This window comes from Zalophus californianus, chromosome 15 (genome assembly GCF_009762305.2).
Source record: "Zalophus californianus isolate mZalCal1 chromosome 15, mZalCal1.pri.v2, whole genome shotgun sequence".
Taxonomy (NCBI): domain Eukaryota; kingdom Metazoa; phylum Chordata; class Mammalia; order Carnivora; family Otariidae; genus Zalophus; species Zalophus californianus.
Window position 1 is genome coordinate 29,664,806 of NC_045609.1, and position 25,811 is coordinate 29,690,616.

Consider the following 25,811-nt stretch of genomic DNA (forward strand, 5'->3'; position numbering starts at 1 on the left):
TGCTGTTTTCCTTTGTTTCTGTCTTTTACCTCCAGCGGAGCCAAGGATATACAGTATTTTACAACTGTGCGATATGTTGGGCAATTTTTACTAAGTAGGTTCTTTTGAAAATCTGCTGTTTAAAATCTTAAAATTGACTTTAAATTGTTGAATTGAAGAAGAACTAAATTTAAGCTTGTTATAATTGAGGACACTTTTCATGTATTATTTCACCAAGTTACATGCATTTCTGGGAGGCAAATGCCAAGGCAACTATTCTTCTCCCTTCCATCTTCTAGATCAAGAAATGGGGGCACAGTTGTCAAACTGTCAGTGGAGGAACTAGAACTAGAGCCCTAGTCTCCAGGACACTTCACATATTCCCTGAAACTGAAGTCTTTGTCAGTTTTATGACAATTACCTTTAAGTCCCCATAAATTTTGCTCTGTCTGATGCAGATTTGCTTTCCTATAATACTGTCATCACATTTGTGTTTGTTAATCCTTCTAAGTGTCACTGAAATCAGAGCTGTGTTCAGCCTATGTCTTTTGCAACTCAGAGAGGGAGCAATTAGAACCCTGCAAAAATAATACCAGGTCAGCACACAAGCCGTGTGATGTCCCTTTCATAGTTACTCTGTAGGTAAATGGATGCTAATCCCCGCCCAATTCATGGCAAAGTGGGGTTTTTCTCCTAATTACCTGAAATGTGAATATAAGTGAACATGAACTTCTATGAGTTGAGTGTCATAAACCTGATAGAGCTCATTATTAGCTCCAGGGCTAATAGCAGGGCCTAGGATCAGTTTCAAAAAGCATCTCCATACTCTCCATTTGAATATCTGTGACATACATCAATGTTCTTCTGAGAATCATTATTCTGAGAATTGCTATGGTAGTTTAGTTACAGAATTGGTTCTAGACGGAGTTCTATGCCATGGATAAGAAAACCAAGCTGCGTAAATGCAATTCAGGATACTAAGATGGAAACTTTGCATTAGGTTGGTAGATGTTGATTCTGATTTAGTTTTGAGGAATAAAATGATGACCACATTGTAATACTGCTTTGTCATTGTTGCCTTGAGAAATGATAGTGAAGATACTGTGAAGAACTGTCTAAAATGTATTGTGGCCTGTTGGTGAAGTTAGAAGAAGAAAATTTGCTTGGGAAAGTGGAAAAGCAATCATAAAGAAACACTTGCATATTGATAGTCATCTATATCTGCAGTTTGGAGACACAGGAATCAAAATGATCAGTTTTCTCATTCCTACATTAGGCTGCCCATATGAGGGGAAAGCAAATGATTTCTTCTGAAGATTTGTTGTTGTTTTATCTTGCTTTGAAAACTTTTAGGTCCAAAAGCTGGACTCTCTGACCCTATTTTATTCCTAGCCAATGAAGAACAGCAACCTCTTAGAACATGTGTGTGGGCTAGCCTCATCCCATTATGCTGAGCATGAAAATAAATCAGAGGTCCTTGAACAATGAATATTGACTATAGACAATTTCCTCCCCAGAACTCAAACTCCTAAATTAATGTTTTAGAAAATGGATTTTCTTTGACATATCTATCACTTTGTATTTCCCTATTGTAATATTTCAGCATTTACTTTCTACCTCATTTGATATAACCTTTCTAAATAGCAATTAACATTTGCTTGTTGATTCTTAGAACATTGTGTGACACAAAGGTGTCATCCTTTCAGATGTTCATATTTCTTAAAATGGTTAGCTTTCTAAACTGACAGTGAAGTTTCTTTGAGTTGGGGATAAGCCAAGAGAGGTGCCCAACTTCTAGATTTTAGGCTGTATCATTTCTTATTTTGAAGGGTATCGTTCACCACCAGTGAATCTGCAGTGGACATCAATAAAACTTAAATGGTTTAGGATAGCAAGGTGAATCTGAGAGGTCAGAGGAACCCAGGATCACAAAATGTAATAATGAAGGTTTCATGACCAATGATCTTAATTCACACATGACTTAACATGATTTTCTACACCCAGTAACTATTCGGTGACTGTTAATTTCTAAACACACATACACACACAGTGTCTTATTTCAGCTTTCCTCCTTGACCTCATTTCTCTGGAAACCTTCCCATCTCTTTATTCTGCTCCCCACCTCCAACACACTTTTTTAAATTAATGCTTCTTTAAAACTGTCTGTGGTTCCCAGATACTGCCATGTATGACAAAAGAAAAAAAAATATGCACCTAATTCTTGCTATGCTTTTTGTTCCTCTAATCTTCTTCTCTAAGCTGCTTAGTGATTTCTTCTATCTAAAGCACACCTCTTTCATCTCTTACTATGAACTCTTTATGAAAATCCTATTTTGTGAGTCTTGCCATCCATTCCTTTTCTTTTTTTTTTAAAGATTTTATTTATTTATTTGACACACAGAGAGAGATAGCGACAGAGAGAGAGAGAGAGAGAGAGAGGGAGGGAGGGAGAGAGCACAAGCAGGGGGAGCGGCAGGCAGAGGGAGAAGTAGGCTTCCTGCATGAGCAGGGAGCCCGATGTGGGGCTCAATCCCAGGACCCTGGGATCATGACCTGAGCTGAAGGCAGTGGTTTAACCAACTGAGCCACCCAGGCGCCCCATCCATTCCTTTTCTAATGAGAATTCCACATAGCCATTGACCTTAGGTTGCTTACCTTGAGCATGGTAGAAGCGTGGGATAGTGAAGTGTCCCTATGTTATCGTCTGTGGACCCAACCAGAATGCACCAGTCACAATCTCCATGGGAGATGGGATTGGTGGATGTCTTAATCATTGCCGCACCCCTGTTGTGTCTGGCACAGAGTAGGTACTCCATGAATATTTCCTGAATTAGCACATGGCTATGGGATTTACATTAGTTTCAGATAAGATAATGAAACTTTTGACCAAAGAGAAAATTTTGGATTTGTGGCCTATCTATGGAAAATACCTCACTTGACTATATAGATTCTGATTATGCCTAATTGAGGATACTACCTTATGACAATAATCCACTTCAATCAATAGATTAAAAAGATGAAAACACTGAAATTAAGCAAAACTCTGGTGTTAACTGTATGTCAGCTTCACACAGAAAAACATTCTCTCCTTTGAGCACAGACATCACTTACAAGCAGCTAATGCAGAAACTGCTGCTTTTGCTCACAAAGGGATGAGGCAAGGGGACATGGAGAAGGCAACATAAATTCAGTCCTGGAAATTCAAAGCCTGTGTCTACCAACAGTGGATCTGTAGTACAGCCTTTGTACAGAAAAGTGCAGAAAGCACCTAAATTTAACTTAAACGTATTGCTTTTGTTTGCAAATTTCTTTACAAAATCTGAGTCCCATCAGTCATAACTTGGAATGAAAATCTTGACTGGTGTGTAATCGGGGTAGTTATTTTTGGGATAACCAACTCTTAGTTTCAAAACACTACAAAAAGACGTCAATTTCTGCTTTGGGGATGGTATACATCTTTGGTAACAGCCCATAAGTAAAGATTCAGTGCTTTAGCAACAAGCCACATACCCCTGCCACACAACTTCATGGTTTCCTTGTTCCTGTTTCCAATTTCCAAAATATTTATGAAAACTTTCATGGAAATTCCTTGATCTACAGTATTTTTATTTTGTTGCTCATTTGCAATTTACACATTATATACCTGGTACCTTAAACAAATATGTCTAAAAAGAATTTTTTTTTCTCCCAGTATCCCTTTGGATTTATTCTGTGGGACTATTTCTTCTCCTGCTCCTGGCAATCTCAACTATAAGGCAATCTCAAAACAGTTTTGGCCCCATTTAGTTCACTTAAGGTTCTGGGGTAACTTCATTGCAAAATACAATCTTGATCCAGTAGTACAAAATTTCCTTATTCAAAAATAAGACCCCCCACACGAACACCCCTAGCCACACCCCACAGCGCAAGAACTGTTACAAATGGTGAACCTAAAGCCAGGAAGGGAAGTGTGGCCAGCTGCTCTCTTTTTTTGCTCCCTCCTCCCCCACTTTACTGACTGTCCTCACTCCCTTTCCCAGCCATGGAAAGACAAAAGCTGACCCCACAGTGGCTTAGTCTTGTATGTGGCCCATGTGTGCCTGACAGGACCCATCACGGTGCAGGTGTGAAGGCTAGTCAAAGTAGCCTTCAGCTTGCCCACTGACAAAAAGCTGCCTCACTCCTCACTCCAGCTTTCTTAGGCAGGAGTCAGATACTAACCCACTGCAGAAAATAAAGCAAGCTCTCCTAATGAGTCCATTTAATCTCCCTTGCTGAGCTTGAAGTGAAGGCAGGTACCCTTGCGGTAGAGGAGAAGGTAGGAGATGCAGAGACACAATAGCTCACTCCAAAGTCCTCTCACTGGATCTTCTCCCGCCTCCTTTGTATCTCTGGTGGAGGTGAGGGGTTTAAATGGTCTAGCCTGTCTATAAGCACCTGCTTTGAAATTGTCTGCCAACTCACTTGTTTTCTGATATCTAGCCCATCTTGGTGCCTTAGTAAAAACTTCCAGTTAAGATCTGGTTGCAACTGTATCCTCAGTACCTAGTTATAAGTAGTATTTTTTAAATAACTCATTGAGTGTTCTGTTTCCATCACCTCCCAATTTGTCATACTGATAAAATAATAAATATATAACAAATATGCATGCCTTTGTAGTAAAACAAAATGTGCATATTTTCATCATATTGCTTCTCTAGTTCCTTGGATCAAATCAATTCAAACATCGATAAATTCTGTAAGATCAGGCCCCAACTTGGCAAAATCCAGTTTGGAATACATGGAGACCATGTGGTGTTTATATTCTCGGGCAGGCACTTAGGTCCTCGTATATATCATCCGCTGTGTTCCTGAAGGTTGGGTGTAATCATAACTTACCACTATGTACAAAATACTTCTTTGGGAAAATTCCTTCATACTTCCAAAATAGAATTTCAGGAATTCATCTTTCGCTATAATAACTCTGACAAGGTATTTAGCCAGGAAGTTACAGCCCTTACAGGTCAGGCAATAGGAGAAGCTTCAGGGAAGACTCTTTTTAAAAAAAAATTTAGAGCAAGGACTCCATTAGAACAATGGCTAGAGTTGGTATGGAATGGACTAGGAATTTGGGGACTTAAATGAAACAAGATGAGAAGCTGTAAAATGCTAAGACCTCCTGCCACCCTCACAAATAACTTATGGTGTTTCCTGAACCCCTAGGATCTGTGTATGAGGTTTGAGAACTGTGTGAATTATTCTGTTTGGATGTAATTTTTAAAATAATAAAGCTTCTTTTAATACCTACCTCATATGGTAAGGGAATAAAATGACTCATTGGTTTTACTCCTAAATATCCAGGAAAATAAACAAATGTGTTAAAGAGAAAAATAATATATATTCAAAAGCATAAATGCAATTCAAGAAAGAAGAAGTATATACTCTTCATGTGATTTTAAACTGGCAAGACTAAGAAATATTTCAAATTTGGGGGAGCATTTAATATATGTAAGGAAAAATATAGTCATTGTGAAGTATTAGATTGAATCATATGAAAGTCTACATTTTTGACCTACAAAAATGTCAGTTTTGTATAATTCAGCCTAATAGGTAGTTGGAAGCTTTCAATGATTAACTTTTTAAAAACTCCTATAATGTAGAAAATAGTCTTAATACTTTTAAACTAGGTTTCAGATTAATAGAAGTGAATAATTTTTTACTTTAACTGGTTTGAATTATCTGATTAAAAAATAATAAGGTACCTGGAGATTAATCATTTTCTCTACCCTGAAAGAGCTGTGGATTTATTTTGCTTACCCAGTGTGAGATGTGGCCAAGAGAAGAGGATTTAAAATTGGTTTCAAGAACTTGAAACCAACAAACATCTGATTTCTGTATTTCTATGTTTCGTAAGTTCCAATTCTACACAAATTCAGGTGACAATATGTATATGACAATAACTAAAGGACATGAGTAATGTGATTTAATAGCTTGAGAATACATCTTACAAGTCCTGAACTCAATCACTCTGTCTAAGACTGGGACAGATGTATATCAGCCATGTGCTTCCAAATTCTATTTCAGGAACATCCTAGTGCCATCTCCATGGAGCTCATCTAAATTATGAAATTGTGGTTAACTAGAGTCACAAGCTTAACAGAAGTTCTTGCCCTCAGCCCAAAGCCATGGTTCTGAAGTCTTCAAAGATGCAGTTGGAACAAGTGATTTCCCCCATGTCATCCATGTCTTCACTCATTCTTCAGATACTCATTGAGCACCTGCCATGAGGTAGACACTATTCCAGGTGCTGTTGATATAGTGAGAAGCAAGATAAACAAGCTCTCAGCTCTTGTGGAGCTAACATTCTAATCCTTAGAGATATTCATTCACTCAATCAATAAACAAACAAACAAGAAATATACTAGATAGCAAATGGTACTGTGTAGAGTATTAGAATGGGGAGTTCATTTACATGAAGTGGACTGGGAAGGCTGCTTTGGGGAGGTGACATATAAGCTTGATAGAATTCGGCAGGGAGAGGGAGTGACAGGAATTCAGGATAAGTCCTAGATTTAGGGTTTAACTTGGTACACTCAAAGTGTGGTCCGAGGACGTGTGGCAATCTGCAAGCTCTCACCTCTCCACCTTGGCATAAGCACAGAAACTGAGAGTAACCATTAAGAAATTTCTATAGCAATTTGACAGAAACATTTTATGCCTATTGAATATAATAATTTTGCCTGCCTCCTAAATTTCATTTTGCTACTCATTCATTTTTATTTCACTTTACAAAACTACACACTGGAAAATTTTTAAAACCTGGTTTTCACCAAAGATAGTGCAAGAAACACTGGCTTAACTACTTAACCAAGTGGGTGAATAGTGGCACCATTTTCTGAGATGGGGAAGAGCAGGGTAGGAACATCTCTGGGAGACAGAAATCAAGTGTGTGTTGTTTGGATCATGCTAAGTTTGAGATGCCCATTGGGTGCCCAAGCCATGATATAGAATCAATCGCTGGGTATATGACTCGCATGATGTATCATCGGGTATACGAGTTTTGTAGAAAGATCAGGCTTGAAGATATGTATTTGGAGTCATCAGCATACAGAAGGTATCTGAAGCTGGGAGATGGGTTGAGACCACTTACCTAGGACTAGGAGCTAGCAAAGGAGACTGATAAGCAGCAACTAAAGAAAGAGAAGGAAAACCAATATGGTATCATGAAAGCAAACAGAAGAAAATATTTCAAAAAGGAGAAAGTAGCCATCCTTGTCTAATACTGCTGAGATATCAGGTAAGGTAAGAACAGATAAGTGACAACTGGATTTGGCAAATTTGGAGACCTTGACAATAGTAATCTCAGGGGGACAGTGAGAACACAAGCCTAATTGGAGCACATTAGTGAAAGAATGGGTGGCAAGCAAGTGATCCTGTAACAATACAAAATTATTTCAACTAGTTTTGTTGTGGTGGGAGTAGAGAGATGCAATGAAGATGGATATGGACTCGAGGGAGATTTATTCAAGACAGATTTCATCAAGTATGCAGATGGGAATGTCCAGTAGAGACAGGAAGCTGGTAATGCAGGCATGCATCAGAATGCAATTCAGAATAGTTTTGCCATATTACCAGATAGGAAGTTCTACATATTGAAATGGACATCAATAGTAGTAATGGAAATCACATTCCATCTTCATTTCTCTACAGGATGCTACTGGGGCTCCATACTCAAGGTGAGGAATCAGGATTCACTAAGGCAGTTTGTGATTATAGTAGAGACATTGGCATCTCCTTTAGTGCTCCATGGTGAGGAACTGGAAATGGAACATGCCTGGTTTATTGGGTTTCCATGATATATATTTACCATCTAAATCTAAAAAGTTCCATCCTCAAATTATACTGATAGACACCTTCTTTCTCACCCATAGAATTGAAATTGAAACATGTTTGCCATTTTGACAGGAGTACAAAATTTCAAGCTTTGAGCAGAGGCTGATGAATGAAATAGAGTTTCGCTTGGAACGTACCCCTGTTGATGAGTCAGATGATGAAGTCCAACATGACGAGATCCCCACGGGCAAGTGTATTGCTCCCATCTTTGACAAAAGACTCAAGCATTTCCGAGTTACAGAAGGCTCTCCAGTGACATTTACCTGCAAAATTGTTGGGATTCCTGTTCCAAAGGTAGGGGAAGATGACCAGCTGATTGGCCAACCGACCAACAACACAGAACTGTAGACGATGCCTTCAAGAAAGTCTTATCAGATTCTAGGGATGTGTCTACAGAGGGAATAAAAACCACTACCAGAAAAACTAACAAAGCCCAGATAATTTTACTAAAAAGAGACCGTCAGAGATAGGACCGTGAAATAATTAGGCCCAAAATAAATCAGACTTATGGGTAAGTTAGAATTTTAATAAAAGTTTAAAATAAACTTCTTAGTCATAATCCTCCATTTTGGGCTATTGATTCTCTCAACCACCAAACTCACCAAATTGATGCTCTTTCTCTTTAACACTTATTGAATACCCACAAAGTGCCTGTTGTTGCACAAAGTGAGCTATATTTGTATCATTACTAGTAGGTTGGTATATGCTGAAAATGTCATATCGTTATCACTGGCTGCAGAAAAATCTTATGAGTCACCAGATTTTTTTGGCAGTCAGCTGAAAGAAGGATTTACACCCAGTATGGCTGTGGTAGGGGATCTCTCCGCTCTACTTTCACAAACATTAGCATGGTGTTATCGTGTATGGTTAGGTAACCAGGAAATGTGGAGAACAGCTGCAGCCAGTACTTTAACCCCCCTGTCTTTGAGAGATCTCCTTGATACATGCAGAACTCAACATGAAAAACATATTTATTTAAATGTTTGCCAGATGAGAAATTTAGCAAGTGAATCCTGGCCTCCTTCCACATGGTATAATAAACCATACTATCCTTTCAAGTAGGGTGAGCTATTGTGGACCCTGAGATCTGTGGACTGCAGAAGACTTGAGCTTGTAGATAGGATAATGGGAAAAAATTCAGTCTCCTGGTTTTCATTATTTTGCCTCTGAAGACATGTCTGGTCTTTGGGGTGACTTTTTAAGTAATTATGAAGTACAATAAAAAGAGTCAAAAGCTTTATCTCAATCCTAAATTATACAGAATTTTTGACTTAAGTATTGTATATGTACAAGTGCAGGAGCATGTTATACAGTCATTTTTTTAAAAAGATTTTATTTATTTATTTGACAGAGAGAGAGGGAACACAAGCAGGGGGAGTGGGAGAGGGAGAAGCAGGCTCCCCGCTGAGCAGGGAGCCCGATGCGGGGCTCGATCCCAGGACCCTGGGATCACGACCTGAGCTGAAGGCAGACGCTTAACCGACAGAGCCACCCAGGCGCCCCTACAGTCATTTTTAAAATACTTTTTCCGAAGTGCTTTATAAGGGATGGGGCACTCATAGAGATGGCAATCAGCCCTTGCTTCATCCTACTCCCTGCTTCATTATCTTCAAAAAGATGTGCAGAACAGTGTATGTTCTCCTTGATTATCTTTCATTGCAGGTTTACTGGTTCAAAGATGGGAAGCAGATTTCAAAGAGAAATGAGCACTGCAAAATGAGGCGAGAAGGAGATGGGACATGCTCTCTGCACATTGACTCCACCACCAGTGATGACGATGGCAACTACACTATCATGGCTGCCAACCCCCAGGTAGAGAAGCAGGGTTCTGCGCTGTGCTGCACTCTGAGGAAGGAGCACTGATGTCATTGTGAATGAGACCTTGAGAAGTGCGAGTTAGTAAGGATTGCTGAGGAAAATAAATGAGAAGCATTGTGATTGTGTGTAACTAGAGCACAGTATCACAGCTTGAAAGACCGGTTAGCCATTGATGGGTCACTCAAGACTTGAGCCTTTGTCAAAGGACATTTGTAGTATCTGTTCACTATGTCCCAGATGTATTAGGCTAAATCTTATGTTTATTAACTCATTGACTCTCTTGAAGAGTCTATAAATCATCCTATCAAAGAATGATTTGTTGTTTTTGTTCTTTAGAGAATATGCAAATAACTCCAAAAAAGCTTGTAAATATTCCTCAAATCCATAATGTCCTTTTTTTTTTTTTTTTGGTAAAAGTTGGAAAGCCATAATCTTTCACTTTTCTTTTCTGAATAAGATCAAGGATCAAGACTTAAAATTCCCGTAAAAGGTATGGCAGAACAAATATCTTCAATTACTATTAGAATACAAAATATAGAACTATAATTTCTACTCTCACCCAGTCTCCTTATTAAAATGTTAGTTTTGAGGATAAATCTCTATTAAGAAAAGTATAAAATACTTGGCCATAGTCTCTGCATGTGGCTGCAGATAATGTTCAGTGCACCAGAATTCAAATTTTTTTTACATTTGTGCTCTGTTCATTTCTCAGCTCAAAGTGAAAGTCATCACAATATTCTTTAAATTCCCCCCTAGAAAAAAAAAATTCCCCCTAGAATATTAACAGTGATCTAGGGAGTCGTATTTTATTGTTTTCATTCCCCACCCCCAAGTTTTCTTTCTCATAATAGTTAGCCAAAAGGTTCAAAACTGTTCCAGTCCAGAAAAATTTATATAAATTGAAAAAAAAATGGAGAATTCTCTTATTTTTAATTCATTTTTGTTTCTCAGGGGAGAATCAGCTGTTCTGGTCACTTGATGGTACAAAGTTTGCCCATTCGCAGTCGACTAACATCCGCTGGTCAGTCCCACAGGTAAAAACAGTAAGAATCTCCCTTCTCTAGCCACTCCCAAGCATCCACCTACCACACTAAGCATCAAAGTATTGGGTCTACAAATTGTTCTTAAAGTGTAGTCCTGCACCTGCAGCATCAGCATCCCTTGGGAGCTTGTTGCAAATGTGGAATCCCAAGACCTACCCCAGACCTACTGAATCAGAAAGTACATTTAATAAGATCCCTAGATGACTCATAGGCACATTAACATTGAGATGCACTGGTCTGTTGCACACTCTTAATGGCTCAAAATTTGTAACCCTCAGTAGCACCTGTGCAGATAATATATAAACCAGAGTCTTTGAATTAGATTACCATATTTTCTTTAACAAAACAGAAACTGCTAATGGTTATATGTCTATAGATTGAATATTTTTGCTGTTGTTGTCCCCAGTATAACAATTGCCTCTAACATAGCAATTGGCTTTCTTCCTCTCTGATTTTACTAACCACTAAGAATTAAGAGCCTGGCTTCCCCTTGAGTCTTATGGTGCCACAAAGTCTTAGCAAAGCATTCCATAGTTGCTGACATGGATGAATTATATTTGACTTACCGAAGGAGCAAAAATAGTGACCCATGTTTCAGATACAGTATTTCATTACCACTGCAACTATACCTTCTTCTTCATTTTTTTTTCTTCAAGAACAGCTGTTGCTGTTGGTCAGTCTTAACCAGTTTATCACCGCTGCAACTATAGCTTCTTCTTCATTTTTTTTTTCTTTAAGAACAGCTGTTACTGTTGGTCAGTCTTAACCAGTTTAAGTTCATGATCACCCTTAATGGTCTGCCATAATTTATAGCCAGGTTAAATTTTATTACTCAGAGACATAGAGATTGCAGCTGCCTTGTTCTGAGTAATAAACAGAACTTGTCTGTTGGCTCTCATTTGAGATTCGGCTTGAATACTGATTTATTTGTGTATTTTGAAACTTTTGAACAACTGGTCAAAGCCAAGGCAAGGGTAACTGAGCCACCTAACCCAGAATGACTTCAGAGAAAAAGAAGCTTAAGCCTGTTTATTTGATTACAGATCTCATAAGATAATCCTACAGTGTATGAGATGCTTATCACCTTGCTTTTTACATAAGCTTCACACTATTATTTATTATTTTATTATTTGTTTACAGTCCAGCAACCTCCTTCCCCACCCACCCCCCAAAATATCTGTTCTCTAGGCTCTATAGCCATGCCTAAATGCTTGCTGTTGTAGGTTTATAGATTGGTTTCTATGTTTAATGCCTGAACATGCTTGTTTTTATAGAGGAAGGTCCCGAGTACAAGAAAGAGACAAAGAGCCCCTACAGGAACGCTTTTTCCGACCACATTTCCTGCAGGCTTCTGGGGATATGGTAGCTCACGAGGGGCGCCTCTGTCGGCTGGACTGTAAGGTAGACTCTAATACTCATCCTTGGCTCCAGATCTGTTCATATTTTGCATTTGTTTGACTTATTTTTGTTGTATTTGTTTTATGCTTTGTTTAGAGAAAGGGGGGCTGGGGAAGGGTGAGAGATCACTTCTTTCCTCACAAGGCTTTTTCAGAGCATTTATTAATACCAGACAAAAGAATTTGATGAAATTTTTAAGTCTTTATACCTTAATAAAATTACATTGGTGTTGTATCAAGTTAACTCTGCATTTGTAAAAGACAACCAAAGAAGTGATATAATTCAGACATTTTCCATGTGGTGCGGGGTAAGTCTTCATTACTATAAAGCCAAAAGTGTGATTTTTGCATCCTGGAAGTGAGTTTCTGGGATGTATAGACTTTGAAAAAATTACAGTCATGAAAAGATAACTCCGAGGTGGTTTATGAAAACAGAAGTTGATTTCTCGTACTAATCGACATCCACCAGCTTTAGCTATTCTACTTTCTAGTTCTTCAACCAGAAACTGTTCAGCTGAGCAGCATGGATATCTCTCAGTATGAAGAGAAACTTAAGTCACCTCTTCTATTCCAGACAAAGATGCAGAATGTTATGGAAATTTATGTTATGTTATGGAATGTTATGGAAATTTTAGATGCTGATTGGTAAAGGCTTGAGGTTAAACATTCATAGAGTCCACTTCTGTAGGTGGTTCTTAACTCTGCCCATGGCTGCCTAAATAATATTTGGGATTGATTGTTACTTCTTCCACCCTAAACCCTAAAAGATACCCATTCCAGGTCCCATCCCTAGAGATTCTGACTTAATATAGTAAGTGGACACTGGGATTTTCAAATGCTCCCCACACGATTATAACACACAGCAAGATTTGAGAACTCTAGTTTAATGTCTGCCCTTTCCTTGGTTGCCTTCCCAGGTATGTAAGCAACATATCATCTGTGAAACTCACTCAGCAGGTCTATTTTGTCTATTCATTTTGTTTTTCTTTCTTCCTTATTCTAATCTAAAATATAATCATCACCTGAATTGGGGTCAAAATACGATACAGTTTAAATTAATGTGGCCATTTATCCAGCCCCTCTTATCCTGACGCCCCTGCAGAGAGGTTTCTCTCCACCCCATGTTTTTTCTATTTGGTGCCAGACAAGGACGAAGAATTCAGCCACCAAATAAATCTGCCTGTCATCGGTCTGTCATTTGCCTCAGCTGTCCTGTTGTTTATTAGGTGAGTGGCTTACCGCCCCCAGAGCTGATGTGGCTGCTCAATGGCCAACCGGTGCTACCAGACGCCTCCCACAAGATGTTGGTCAGGGAGACTGGAGTCCACTCTCTGCTCATTGACCCGCTCACTCAACGTGACGCAGGGACCTATACATGCGTTGCTACCAACAAAACTGGACAGAATTCCTTTAGTCTGGAGCTCACTGTAGTAGGTAAGGTTTGCTTCTGGGATCCCAAGAATAACACCATTTAAAGTTATTGCCCAAATAGGGACAGCTTCTGACAGAATTCCTTAGTCATTTGCCCCACCAAGTTTCATCTCAGTTTCTCCTTCACTGTAGTAAAGGCCATATTTCCTACATTGTTTTCAAAGACCTATCAATAAAAACATAATGTGGTATCTGGTGCATATATGCATGAAATAAATGGGAGCCTTTGTAATAGTTAATTAATCAATTAATTAGCATATTGACTACACTAAATTCAAGTCACTTGCCCTACAGTTCATCACAACTGGAACACACCAGGATCTTGCCCCTACCCCAAGCTTCCATGCCTTTGCTTCACTGATCCTTCTACCTGGAATGCCCTTCTTTGCCCTCATTCTCCAAGGCTTAATTCAAATGTCACCACCAAGGCACATCCTCCTCTGTTTCCGTAGCACTTAGAAAAGGAGAGACTCCCCAGAGCACTTGCAGCCTTACATGTAACTATTATCTCCTTTGCCTTCCTGAAGAGACTGAAAGCTTCTAAAGTCAGACATTTTGACTTTTTCTGTGTATCTCCAGTGTCTGACTCAGTGCCTGGAACATGCACGGCGCTCAACAAATGTTGAGTTGATAACTAAACAAATGAACCTCTACCTTATAAGATGACATGAACAAAACACTGTAATGGCTACAAAAAAGGACAAGTCATTATCACTTGGTTGATACCTGCCCTCGGGCCAGGAGTCCAGCCAGAATTAGATTTCAGAATATACGAATTCTAGTGCTGAGCTTTCTCCCATGTGTGGCCCTTACCGGAAACCAGGGGGGCTTTGTCATGCTATCTTCTCTATAGGCTGGTGGCTGCTCACCCCATATATCTTTTTCTTTTTCTCACTCTTAATTTTCTCATACCGAACAGAGTAGGAAAAGCTCATCCTGCAAGGATATATTGATTGCAAGCTTTTACTTTTCCCCCAATATTTTGCAAATATTGATTCTGGAATCCTGAATATGAGGTATCTTTGCCTTATCTGGTTCTGGCCCTCCCCCAAAAAAGGCTTCCTTAGGAAGCCTAATTTGGGGGGGTGTTTTTTTTAAGTCGTGTACTTCTGCGGCACCTGGCTGGCTCAGATGACAGTGCGACTCTTGATCTCAGGGTCATGAGTTCGAGCCCCACATCGGGTGTAGAGATTACTTGAATAAATAAAACTTAAAAAAAAAAAGTAGTGTATTTCTTTTCTGTAGCTATAAACTTCTTCAAAATAAAAGTTGAGGGAAGGGCACCTGGGTGGCTCAGTTGGTTAAGTGACTGCCTTCAGCTCAGATCATGATCCTGGAGTCCTGGGATCGAGTCCTGCATCGGGCTCCCTGCTCAGCAGAGTCTGCTTCTCCCTCTGACCCTACCCACTCTTGTGCTCTCTCTCTCACTCTCAAATAAATTAATTAATTAAATTAAATAAAAATCTTAAAAAAAATAAAGTAAAAGTTGAGGGAAAATGAATATACCTTTTACAAAATCAACTCTAGAAAAGAAAAAGGGTAGGTTCAGTACATAAAATCTGTTGTTTCTCAAAATTTACTGCTGGGAATAAGAGACTCCTTTAAGGAATGCGTTATTCCACACCCACTATTCGAGTCCCCTCCATGTGCGACCCAGATCCTGGAGTGTTGTCTCTCACACAATATGCAAAGAGGTTCCCTCATTCCTTTTTTTCATCACTTCTGGAGCTTTTATCAAAGCAATGATCTTCCCTTAGAGGTGTGAGAAGTGCTCTGAAGAGGAGGTGAGGTGGGTGGGCACCCACTCTGCTAAATTCCAGAACTCTAATGAGTTGGAAGCATGAACCCCAAGGCGCTTACAATTCAAACAAGAATGGCCCTTCTTCCATTCAGCCAAAGAGGTGAAGAAAGCCCCTGTGATTCTGGAGAAACTGCAGAACAGCGGAGTTCCCGAAGGCCACCCAGTGAGGCTGGAGTGCCGGGTGATAGGCATGCCGCCGCCCGTGTTCTACTGGAAGAAGGACAATGAGACCATCCCTTCCACCCGAGAGAGGATCAGGTACAGTCCGTTCCCATGTCCGCTCCCATGTTCAAACGGACTTCCAAGCTCAGTGGGACTTGCTGGGCATCCAAATAAGTCTGTTGTCTTTTGAACCTGGCTTCTTTCACTCAGCATGGCGCATTTGAGTGTCATCCATGTTATTATGCATATCAAGAACTTACTCCTTTTTGCTCCTGAAGGGCAATCCATGGTAGGGATGTCCCACAGTTTTAAAATGTTAATTTTTTCAGGATTAATTAGCAGGGTTTTTTTTTTATTTTAAACTCAGTTTTGTTAACATACAGTGTTATATTAGTTTCAGGTGTACAATATAGTGATTCAAAAATTCTATACATTACTCAGTGCTCATCACTGTTACGTGTGCTCTTAATCCCCTTCACCTGTTTCACCCATCCCCCCCATCCCCTGCCAACCTCCTCGCTGGTAACCATCAATTTGTTCTCTATGGTTAAGAGTCTGTTTTGGGGGTTGTCTCTTTTTTCCTTTGTTCGTTTTTTCTTAAATTCTACATATGAGTGAAATCATATATTTGTCTTTTTCTGACTGACTTACTTCATTTAGCATTATACTTTCTAGATCCATCAGTATTGTTGCAAATGATAAGATTTCATTCTTTTCGTGGCTGAGTAATATTCCTCTGTGTGTGTACACACACATGCACATATATATCTTCTTTATCCATTCATCTATCGATGGACACTTGGGTTGCTTCCATGTCTTGGCTAGTATAAATAATGCTGCAATAAACATGAGGGTGCATCTATCTTTTCGGATTAGAATTTTTGTTTTCTTTGCATAAAAACCCAGTAGTGGAATTAACTGGATCATATGGTGATTCTATTTTTAATTTTTTAAGGAGCATCCATACTGTTTTCCACAGTGGCCACACCAGTTTGCATTCCCACCAAGAGTGCATGAGGGTTCCTTTTTCTCCACATTCTTGCCAACACTTGTTGTTTCTTGTATTGATTTTAGCCATTCTGACAGGTGTGAGATGATATCTCATTGTGGTTTTGCTTTGCATTTCCCTGATGATGAGGGATGCTGAGCATCTTCTCATATGTCTGTTGGCCATCTGTATGTCTTCTTTGGATAAATGCCTGCTCATGTCTTCTGCTCATTTTTAAATTGAATTATTTGGTTTTTATGTGTTGAGTTATATTAAGTTCTTTATATATTTTGGATACTAACCTTTTATCCAATATGTCATATGTAAATATCTTCTCCCATTCAGTAGGTTGTCTTTTACTTTTGTTGATTATTTCCTGTGCTGTGCAGAAACTTTTTTTTTAAAGATTTTATTTATTCATTTCAGACACAGAGATACAGAGAGAGAGAGCATGAGCAGGGGGAGAGGCAGAGGGAGAGGGAGAAGCAGGCCCCTCCCAAGCCAGGAGCCCAATGTGGGGCTCGATCCCAGGACCCTGGGACCATGACCTGAGCCGAAGGCAAACGCTTAACCATCTGAGCCACCCAGGTGCCCTGTGCAGAAACTTTTTATTTTGATGTAGTCTTAATAGTTTATTTTTGCTTTTGTTTCCTTTGCCTCAGGAGATATGTCTAGAAAAATGTTGCTACAGCTGAAGTCAGAGAAGTTACTGTCTGCTCTCTTCTAGGATTTTTATGGTTTCAGGTCTCACATTTAGGTCTTTAATCCATTTTGAGTTTATTTTCCTGTATGGTGTAAGAAAGTGGTCCAGTTTCATTCTTTTGCATGTAGCTGTCCAGTTTTCCTAACACCATTTGTTGAAGAGACTGTCTTTTCCCCATTGCATATTCTTGCTTCCTGTGTGAAAGATTAATTACCATACAGTTGTGGGTTTATTTCTGGGCTCTCTATTCTGTTCCATTGATCTATTGGTCTATTTTTGTGCCAGCATCATGCTGTTTGATTACAACAGCTTTGTAGCATAACTTTTAATCTGGGATTGTGATACCTCCAGTTTTGCTTTTTTTTTTTTTAAGATTTTATTTATTTATTTGACAGAGAGAGACACAGCGAGAGAAGGAACACAAGCAGTGGGAGTGGGAGAGAAGCAGGCTTCCCGCTGAGCAGGGAGTCCGATGTGGGGCTCGATCCCAGGACCCTGGGACCATGACTTGAACCGAAGGCAGATGCTTAACGACTGAGCCACCCAGGCGCCCCTTGCTTTTCTTTTCAAGATTGCTTCAGCTATTTGGGGTCTTTTGTGCTTACATACAAATTTTAGGATCATTTGTTCTAGTTCAGTGAAAAATGCTGTTGGTATTTTGAGGGGGATTGCATTAAATCTGTAGATTGCTTTGGGTAGTATGGACATTTTAACAATATTCGTTCTTCTAACCCATGAGCGTGGAATATTTTTCCATTTGTTTGTGTCATCTTCAATTTCTTTCATCATTGTTTTATCAATTTCTTTCATCAGTGTATTATAGTTTTCAGAGTACAGATCTTTCATCTCCTTGATTAAGTTTATTCCTAGGTATTTTATTATTTTTGGTGCAACTGTAAATCAGATTGTTTTCTTAATTTCTCTTTCTGCCGCTTCATTATTAGTATATAGAAATGCAATGGGGGGCAGGCGCCTGGCTGGCTCAGTCAGTGGAGCATGCAACTTTTGATCTTGGGGTTGTGAGTTCAAGCCCCACATTGGATGTAGAACTGACTTTAAAAAGTGTTAAAAAAAAAAAAGAAGAAAGAAAGAAAGAAAGAAAGAAAGAAAGAAAGAAAGAAAGAAAGAAAGAAAGAAAGAAATGCAACAGATTTCTGTATATTGATTTTGAATCCTGCAACCTTACCGACTTCATTTATCAGTTCTAGTAGTCTCTAGGGTTTTCTATATATAGTATCATGTCATCTGCAAATAGTGAAAATTTTACTTCTTCCTTACCAATCTGGATGCCTTTTATTCCTTTTTCTTGTCTGATTGCTGTGGCTAGGACTTCCAGTAGTATGCTGAATAAAAGTGGTGAGAGTGGACATCTTTGTCCTATTCCTAACCTTAGGGGGAAAGCTTTCAGTTTCACACCATTGAGTATAATGTCTGCTGTGGGTTTTTCACATAAGGCCTTTATTATGTTGAGGTATAGTCTCTCTAAACCTACTTTGTTGAGAGTTCTTTCTGCATCTATTGAAATGATAATACGGTTTTTGTCCTTTCTCTTGTCTGTGTGATATATCACGTTGATTGATTTATGAATATTGAACTACCTTTGCAACCCAGGAATAAATCCCCCTTGATCATGGTGAATTTTTTTAATGTATTGTAGGATTCAGCTAGTTAATATTTTGTTGAGGATCTTTGCATCTGTGTTCATTAGAGATATTGTAGTATATCTCTGCAGTTTTCTGTCTTTCTTTCTCTCTTTCTTTCTTTTTTCCTTTCTTTCTTTCTCTTGTAATGTTTTTATCTGGTTTTGGTATCAGGGTAATGCTGGCCTCATAGAATGAATTTGGAAGGCTTCCTTCCTCTTCTATTTTTTAGAATAGTTTGAGAAAAATAGGTATTACCTCTTCTTTAAATGTTTGGTAGAATTCACCTGTGAAGCCATTTGGTCCTGGACTTTTGTTTGTTGGGAGTTTTTTGATTACTGATTCAATTTCATTGCTGGCAATCGGTCTGTTCAAATTTTCCATTTCTTCCTGATTCAGTATTGGGAGGTTATATGTTTCTAGGAATTTATCCATGTCTTCTAAGTTGTCCAATGTTGGCATGTAATTTTTTTATAATATTCCCTTACAATCCTTTGTATTTCTGTGGTGTTGGTTGTTATTTCTCCTCTTTCATTTCTAATTTTGTTAAAACTTTAATTTTTAAATTTAAAAATGTATCAGGAATTTGTGAAGATCCTGCATATTGTCACATATCTTCAGTCATATTAGTACCCAGGAAACCCCTTTGACAGTAAAAAGCTAACATAAAATAAAGCAGAACAAAATATTAAGGCAGTAACTCCTTTTCTATCCATCACGACATGGTTATTTTTAAAGTAACTAAGAGGGGCGCCTGGGTGGCTCAGTCGTTAAGCGTCTGCCTTCGGCTCGGGTCATGATCCCATGATCCCATGATCCCATGATCCCATGATTGAGCCCTGCAGCGAGCCCCGCTGTGAGCTCCCTGCTCAGCGGGAAGCCTGCTTCCCCCTCTCCCACTCCCCCTGCTTGTGTTCCCTCTCGTGCTGTCTCTGTCAAATAAATAAATAAAATCTTTAAAAAAATAAAGTAACTAAGAATCCAGTTTCCAAAAGTGGGTACCCTGCTAGATTTCCTCTAATCAACCTTATCTTTGCCATTTCGGTTGTATGCCATGAGGGGGCAAACAAAAGCAACTTGTGTACAAAAGTTTCTGCTGAGAATTATTTTTTCACAGTAAACTGAATTTGTCCCAGAGGATGTTGTAGCTGTGAAACTTTACAGAATTTTGGCATCTAAGAAGACTACATATATATAGGTCAAGATTTTTCTCTGGTAAAACTTAAAGCAAGCACAGAAAATATTCTTGAGTTAATGCTTCAGGCTAAATTAATATAACATGTTGGGGTGCCTGGCTGGCTCAGTCAGTACGGCATGCCACTCTTGATCTTGGGGTCATGATTTCAAGCCCCATGTTGGGCATAAAGTTTATTTAAAATAATAATAATAATTAACATAACATGTTAAACCCAGCCTGAAGTTCTAGTGTAATTATCCAAGATTGCAATGTGCAGCCAAGGGTGAGAACTAATGATGTGGAGGAAACAGAAGGAATTTTCTCCTGAACTGTATTAAACTAAATGCTGCACCTGCCCAGTTGGTTATGTTAAGAAATAACCCCTCCATTCTAACAGTACATCTATGCCTGGACTCTCATCTTGGTCTACTTTCTTATAGCTTCCTAGCAAAGTGCTTGTTGAAATGTCCAATCTGGTTTGGAAGAGAGATTTTTTTCTGGACTTTGGTTGTGACAAGTGGGGGCCCCTCTGGTGGGGAGTACAACTCCAAGAGAGGTGGAGCAGTGGGGAGGGCAAGAACTGGTCTCAGCCTGGGCTGTCAACCCTCATCTGGGCCTCACTGGGTTAACTCCTGCTCTTTTGTGACTCCTTTCCACTGTTCAGTTTGCCTTTGATAATTGCTTTAAGCTGATTCCCCCATCTCTCCCCGTAGAGTCAGGGAGGAGAGGGGAGGCACTGCAATGCTGGATTTGCCGCAAGGGTTTCCCTGAGCCCTGAACTGCTCAAGGCCTTTTCTGCCCCCAGGTACAATGCAGATGTGTTTTCTTTTTTCTCCAGTATGCACCAGGACACAACAGGGTATGTCTGCCTCCTCATTCAGCCAGCCAAGAAATCTGACGCTGGATGGTACACGTTGTCAGCCAAGAATGAAGCTGGCATCGTGTCATGCACCGCGAGGTTGGATATATACGGTAGGTGTAATGTCCTCAGTTAAACATCTGTGTGTGATAGACAGCTTAAAAGAATTTTTTAAAGGATAGGCGTAGTGTGTTTCCATAACTGAATTGGTTGGATTATATTTTAGTGCTTAAGCGATGGATTTTAAAAATCATTTCATTCTAGTCACCTCAGGGCTTTTGTACACGTTTGCATTTTACTATGAGCTTAAGCTTCTTCAAAAAAATGTCCTATAATATTAGGAATTACAGCTATTTCAGAATTTAACTGTGTTTATGCTTCTGATCATCCAACATCTCATGCTGTCTCCTTAATACCATGGGCCATCCACTGGAACTCCCTCCTCACTGCCTGTCATTCCCTGCAGACATACCTCCACCCAGCAGAATTTCCCTGCCCCCATTCATCTGTTAATTCATTCCACAAATATTTATTGTGCCAATCCCACAACCAGACTAATAATAGAGAGCTGTCCTAATAATAATATCAAATGATGTTTGTATAATGACTTGTAATTTACAAAATGGAACCCTTAGACCACCCCCAAACAATTATTGTAATTGTCATGGCCCTCATCTAAATGCTGAAGAAACTGAGACTCAGGGAGGTTAAGTGTCTCTAGCCAGGTTGCAAATGCAGGTTTTTGTATCCTTCCTTTGAGCCGTATTTCTAATTATCAAAAGAATTTAACAAGTTAGGGGTGCCTGGGTGGCTCAGTCATTAAGCGTCTGCCTTCGGCTCAGGTCATGATCAGGTCAGGACCCTGGGATGGAGCCCTGCGTCGGGCTCCCTGCTCTGCAAGGAGCCTGCTTCTCCCTCTCCCGCTCCCCCTGCTTGTGTCCCCTCTCTCGCTGTCTCTCTCTCTCTGTCAAATAAATAAATAAATAAAATCTTAAAAAAAAAAGAATTTAACAAGTATACTTTATTAATGTAATGTGTCCTGCTCCTCTCCTCTATACTTTTGACATTAACTGATATTTTTCAAGATATATTCCTTAATCCAAAAGGGTGATTCTTTTTTTCCTCTCCTTTAAAATTTTTTTTAAAAAATAATTTAATAATTAATAAATTTCTTACTCATGACTGGTTCAACATGATTAACCAGAATAACAACTAAGAGTCACTGTGTCTAGAACCTGAGGTCCCTGCTATTCATAGGTGCATACTAGATATACCCCTAGGTAGACCATACAGGAGGGGCCTTGGCCTTCCATTTTTCCCTAGGTTTAATATTTGGAGGAAATACATAGGTTTCTGATTATTTTCCCTTATCCTTGGACTTGAAAAGAAATTCAACTGTGAGGGACACTGACTCTAATGTACTTTTCCCTGGTGAGGGAGTGGGGAGAGAGAGGCCATCGATATATTTAACCTAGTCTAAATCCCCTGTTCATTTCATCCACTTTCCCATGTCAGAGGGAAGTAGTTCTCCAGCTAAGAAACTCAGTACCAACAAGCCCTGAAACTGGTAAGTCTTGTCCCAGTCTTGCTCTCCACTTCCCAGTTCAGTTTTCTGGGCTCACCTCTCCCAGGCTCCTGTCTTGATTGAGCAGCACCAACAATAAGGGGTGCTGTTTCCTCGACTGGGACCTGGGAGTGGAGGAGGGAATGGAGGACTTGGGCTAAAATCAATCCCCTACCCCCTCACCACTACCACCACTACCACTTCCTGCCTGTCCAAGGAACCGGGACAGCAGATGGGCTCCCCTGTCTCATCCAAAGTAGGGCTTCTGATAGAAGAAATTACAGTAGTCTGGTTAAGAGGTCTGGAGCAGAGACTTGACTATTCACAATGGCCTCACTGAGTACCTGCTCTTCAGTGGAATCACTGTAAGTCTTGTCCTCACTTTTGCAGCTTTCCAAATTTGATTTTGTCAATTCATTCAGAGGTATTTAGATTCTAAAAAAAACTGATTCAAAATAATGAAATCAACAAAGGTCCAGTTTGTAAATGAGAATGCTAAATAGGTCCATAGCTTTCTAGGATCCAGAGCATCCGTGATCCCCAACTGATGCTCCCCCTTCTCCACACCAAGTCCCTAGAAACCTAATCAGAAGACTGCTTGGTAATTTCTGAATCAGACACAACAGCAGGACAAAGCAGTTTGGATGGATACTTCATTCAGGCATGTTCAAGTCTAAGGATCATCTCTGCCAAAAACAAGGTCTCCTTTAGACAGTACTTGCTGAACATGGAAGTTCTAATACATTCTCTTTTGTCCCTGAACCATGGTTGATTGCACACAAGTTATGTTTCAGTGTTCTTGCTACAACTCATTAGAACCTGATTAGGGTGGTGAGTAGGTAGTGGCTGATTAGTGATTAGGGTGTGAAATAGGTACTTCTAGACCCATCTTTTGGCTTCAATGCATTACCTCAGGTTTCTTGTCTCTACCTTCTGAGGTACCTGCCCTTGAGAGCCTGCAGCTCTTTCTACACTGCCACTGGAAGACTCCATGCTAGGTCAGTGGGAGGGAACATAAGAGGAGATATTTTGACAAATCACCCTATACCGCTACTTTTTTTTTATTTTAAGATTTTTTATTTATTTGAGAAAGAGTGAGCGAGAGAGAGAGCACAACAGGGGAAGCAGCAGGCAGAGGGAGAAGCAGACTCCCCGCCGAGCAGGGAGCCCGATGCGGGACTCGATCCCAGGACTCTGGGATCATGACCTGAGCCGAAGGCAGATGCTTAACCGACTGAGCCACCCAGGCATCCCACTACAGCTACTCTTATAGTCCCAGATCGTGGATTTTGGAATTAGGAGCGTAAGAGATCGCCAGCCCAGTTTGCCTATTCCTGGCAGGGGAGGAGAGATTTTATTGTTCTTTTGCAAATGACACATTTCAGACCAGATACATTTCACAGAAAGTGTTTGAATGAGGACAGAATATACCCCTGCCTTGTACCCACTTGACTCCATTCCTTTGATTGTAACATGTTATTTGGTCCATTTTCCAGCTCAGTGGCACCAGCAGATCCCACCGCCCATGTCCATCCGGCCCGGTGGCAGTCGCTACGGATCTCTCACCAGTAAAGGACTTGACATTTTCTCTGCCTTCTCCTCCATGGAAAGCACAATGGTGTATTCATGCTCCTCTCGGAGTGTAGTGGAGAGTGATGAACTTTAGGAATGTCTGGGTGCCTGCTGTGTAAGGGGGCAGACTGTGGAGGGGGAAGGAGGACAAGCCAGACACAGTGGTTTCCAAACAAATAGATTTGAGTAAGTTCCCATGCTGCTGGGCCCGTGGCAAGAAGTGCTTTGAATAAGTCAGCTGGGGACTCTTGCAGTCTCAGCTGGGAAAAAGATGTTTGGTTTGGGCTGTGCCTTTTAAAGATTCCAACAAAAATGTGAGAAGACGATACAGATGAACCAAAGATGTCATGAAGCCATCCACTGCTTTGGGAAAAAGCTAGCATGATCCCTGCCCCCTGCTATTTTAGGGATATTTAGGCCCTACTAGGAGCAATGAGGGGCCATATGCTTGGGCTGAAAGGAGTTAGACAGTAGCGACCTTAGGTATCACTAACTCACCAAACAATGCAAAGGAAAAAGGTGGGGAGGTCTCCATTACCTTTCATCAATTACATCCATAGCAGTAGTTTTGATGGATTCATTTAATCAGCTTCTGCTTAACCTTAAGAGATCGTGCCATAAAACTCACAGATGTGGAGAAGCACTTTTGATTTTCTTATCCTGAGTGTACTGAGCCACATCATAAGGTGCCAAAATGTGCTTGAGACACAAAAAATTCACTGAAACCCTCAATATTGCACAGTGCACTAGTTCTATAGCCAAAACAAAGCCCCATTAGCCCGTCTGCACCATTTTCTTTTGGATATCATGGTGAGTGGTTTTTCTTTCTGACTTTATACATCCCCAAATTCTGGAACTGAAAGGCTGTTAGTAAACCAACCAAAAAGAAATCTTCTGTGGGGTCACTTTTAAAACTACTAGCTTCGATTGCCACTTGCAAAATATGCAAGAGTTGTCATCATCTGCCCTTCCCCACTCCCCAAAAGTCTGGAAGTATATGAGGCAGTGAAGGAGGAAGAGATGCAAACAAGGAGAGGAAGTGGTAGGAGAGTGTTGTTTTCACCTGCCCTAGAAGAGCAGTGGGTGTGGAAGGAGACGTCTTTAATAGGTATGAACTGTTTTTCAGATAATTTGCATTTTCTATATAGAAAACATCATGCTAACCAGGAAAGTAGGAGAAAAGGGGAATGTGCATCTTTGTTCTATCCCACCTATTCAAAACCTGCCTCTTAAGCAATTTTTAGACGTAAGTTGACTGTGATTATCCCCAGCACCTAGAAGAGTGCTTAGCACCGCATAGACATTCAATAGATATTTGTTGGATGAATGAATCTTACATTAGATAGGGAAATCTGCAATTCACACAGCACTCCAAAAACTGCCTTGGGAATGGTCATCACAGCACAGCTTGCTCCAGACTCACCTGTGAAATGAATTGGAGGTGTCTGTTACCAATTCCCTGTGCACAGGTGTCTGGCGTTCTCTGAGCCAGGCACCCTCAACTGGCATCTTACTCCAATGAACAAATAGTTGTTGTTTAGAAAGGCTTGAAATTTTCTTCACTTCAAGGAAAGGATTTCCAGTACAAAAATAAATTCATTCACTCAAAAAAAATCATTTGTGTGTCTACTCTGTATAAGATGCTATGTTAGAGACTTATGAATAAGACACAGTCCCTGACCTCAGGGAGCTTACAATCTAGTAGGGGAGGTAAGATGTAAGGCATAAAGAGTGCTGCTTTGCGTGGGGCGGGGGGGGGGGGGAAATCTATTCTTTATCAAACAGAAGCTTCTCGTGCTTTTCATCCTATGTTTTTATGACTCTAA

General features: G+C 40.0%; 1 protein-coding gene across 1 annotated transcript in view; it reads left to right on the top strand.

Annotated features, from left to right (window-relative positions):
- Positions 1-25,583, top strand: part of MYPN (myopalladin) — an 83,263-nt gene extending 57,680 nt beyond the window's left edge. The window contains exons 13-20 of the mRNA XM_027586821.2: positions 7,903-8,124; positions 9,493-9,642; positions 10,600-10,682; positions 11,966-12,092; positions 13,315-13,522; positions 15,413-15,578; positions 20,829-20,962; positions 23,910-25,583. Coding sequence (XP_027442622.1) covers positions 7,903-8,124; positions 9,493-9,642; positions 10,600-10,682; positions 11,966-12,092; positions 13,315-13,522; positions 15,413-15,578; positions 20,829-20,962; positions 23,910-24,079 — 1,260 coding nt within the window. The 3' untranslated portion in view covers positions 24,080-25,583. The remainder of the gene's footprint in view (positions 1-7,902; positions 8,125-9,492; positions 9,643-10,599; positions 10,683-11,965; positions 12,093-13,314; positions 13,523-15,412; positions 15,579-20,828; positions 20,963-23,909) is intronic.
- Positions 25,584-25,811: the final 228 nt, after the last annotated feature.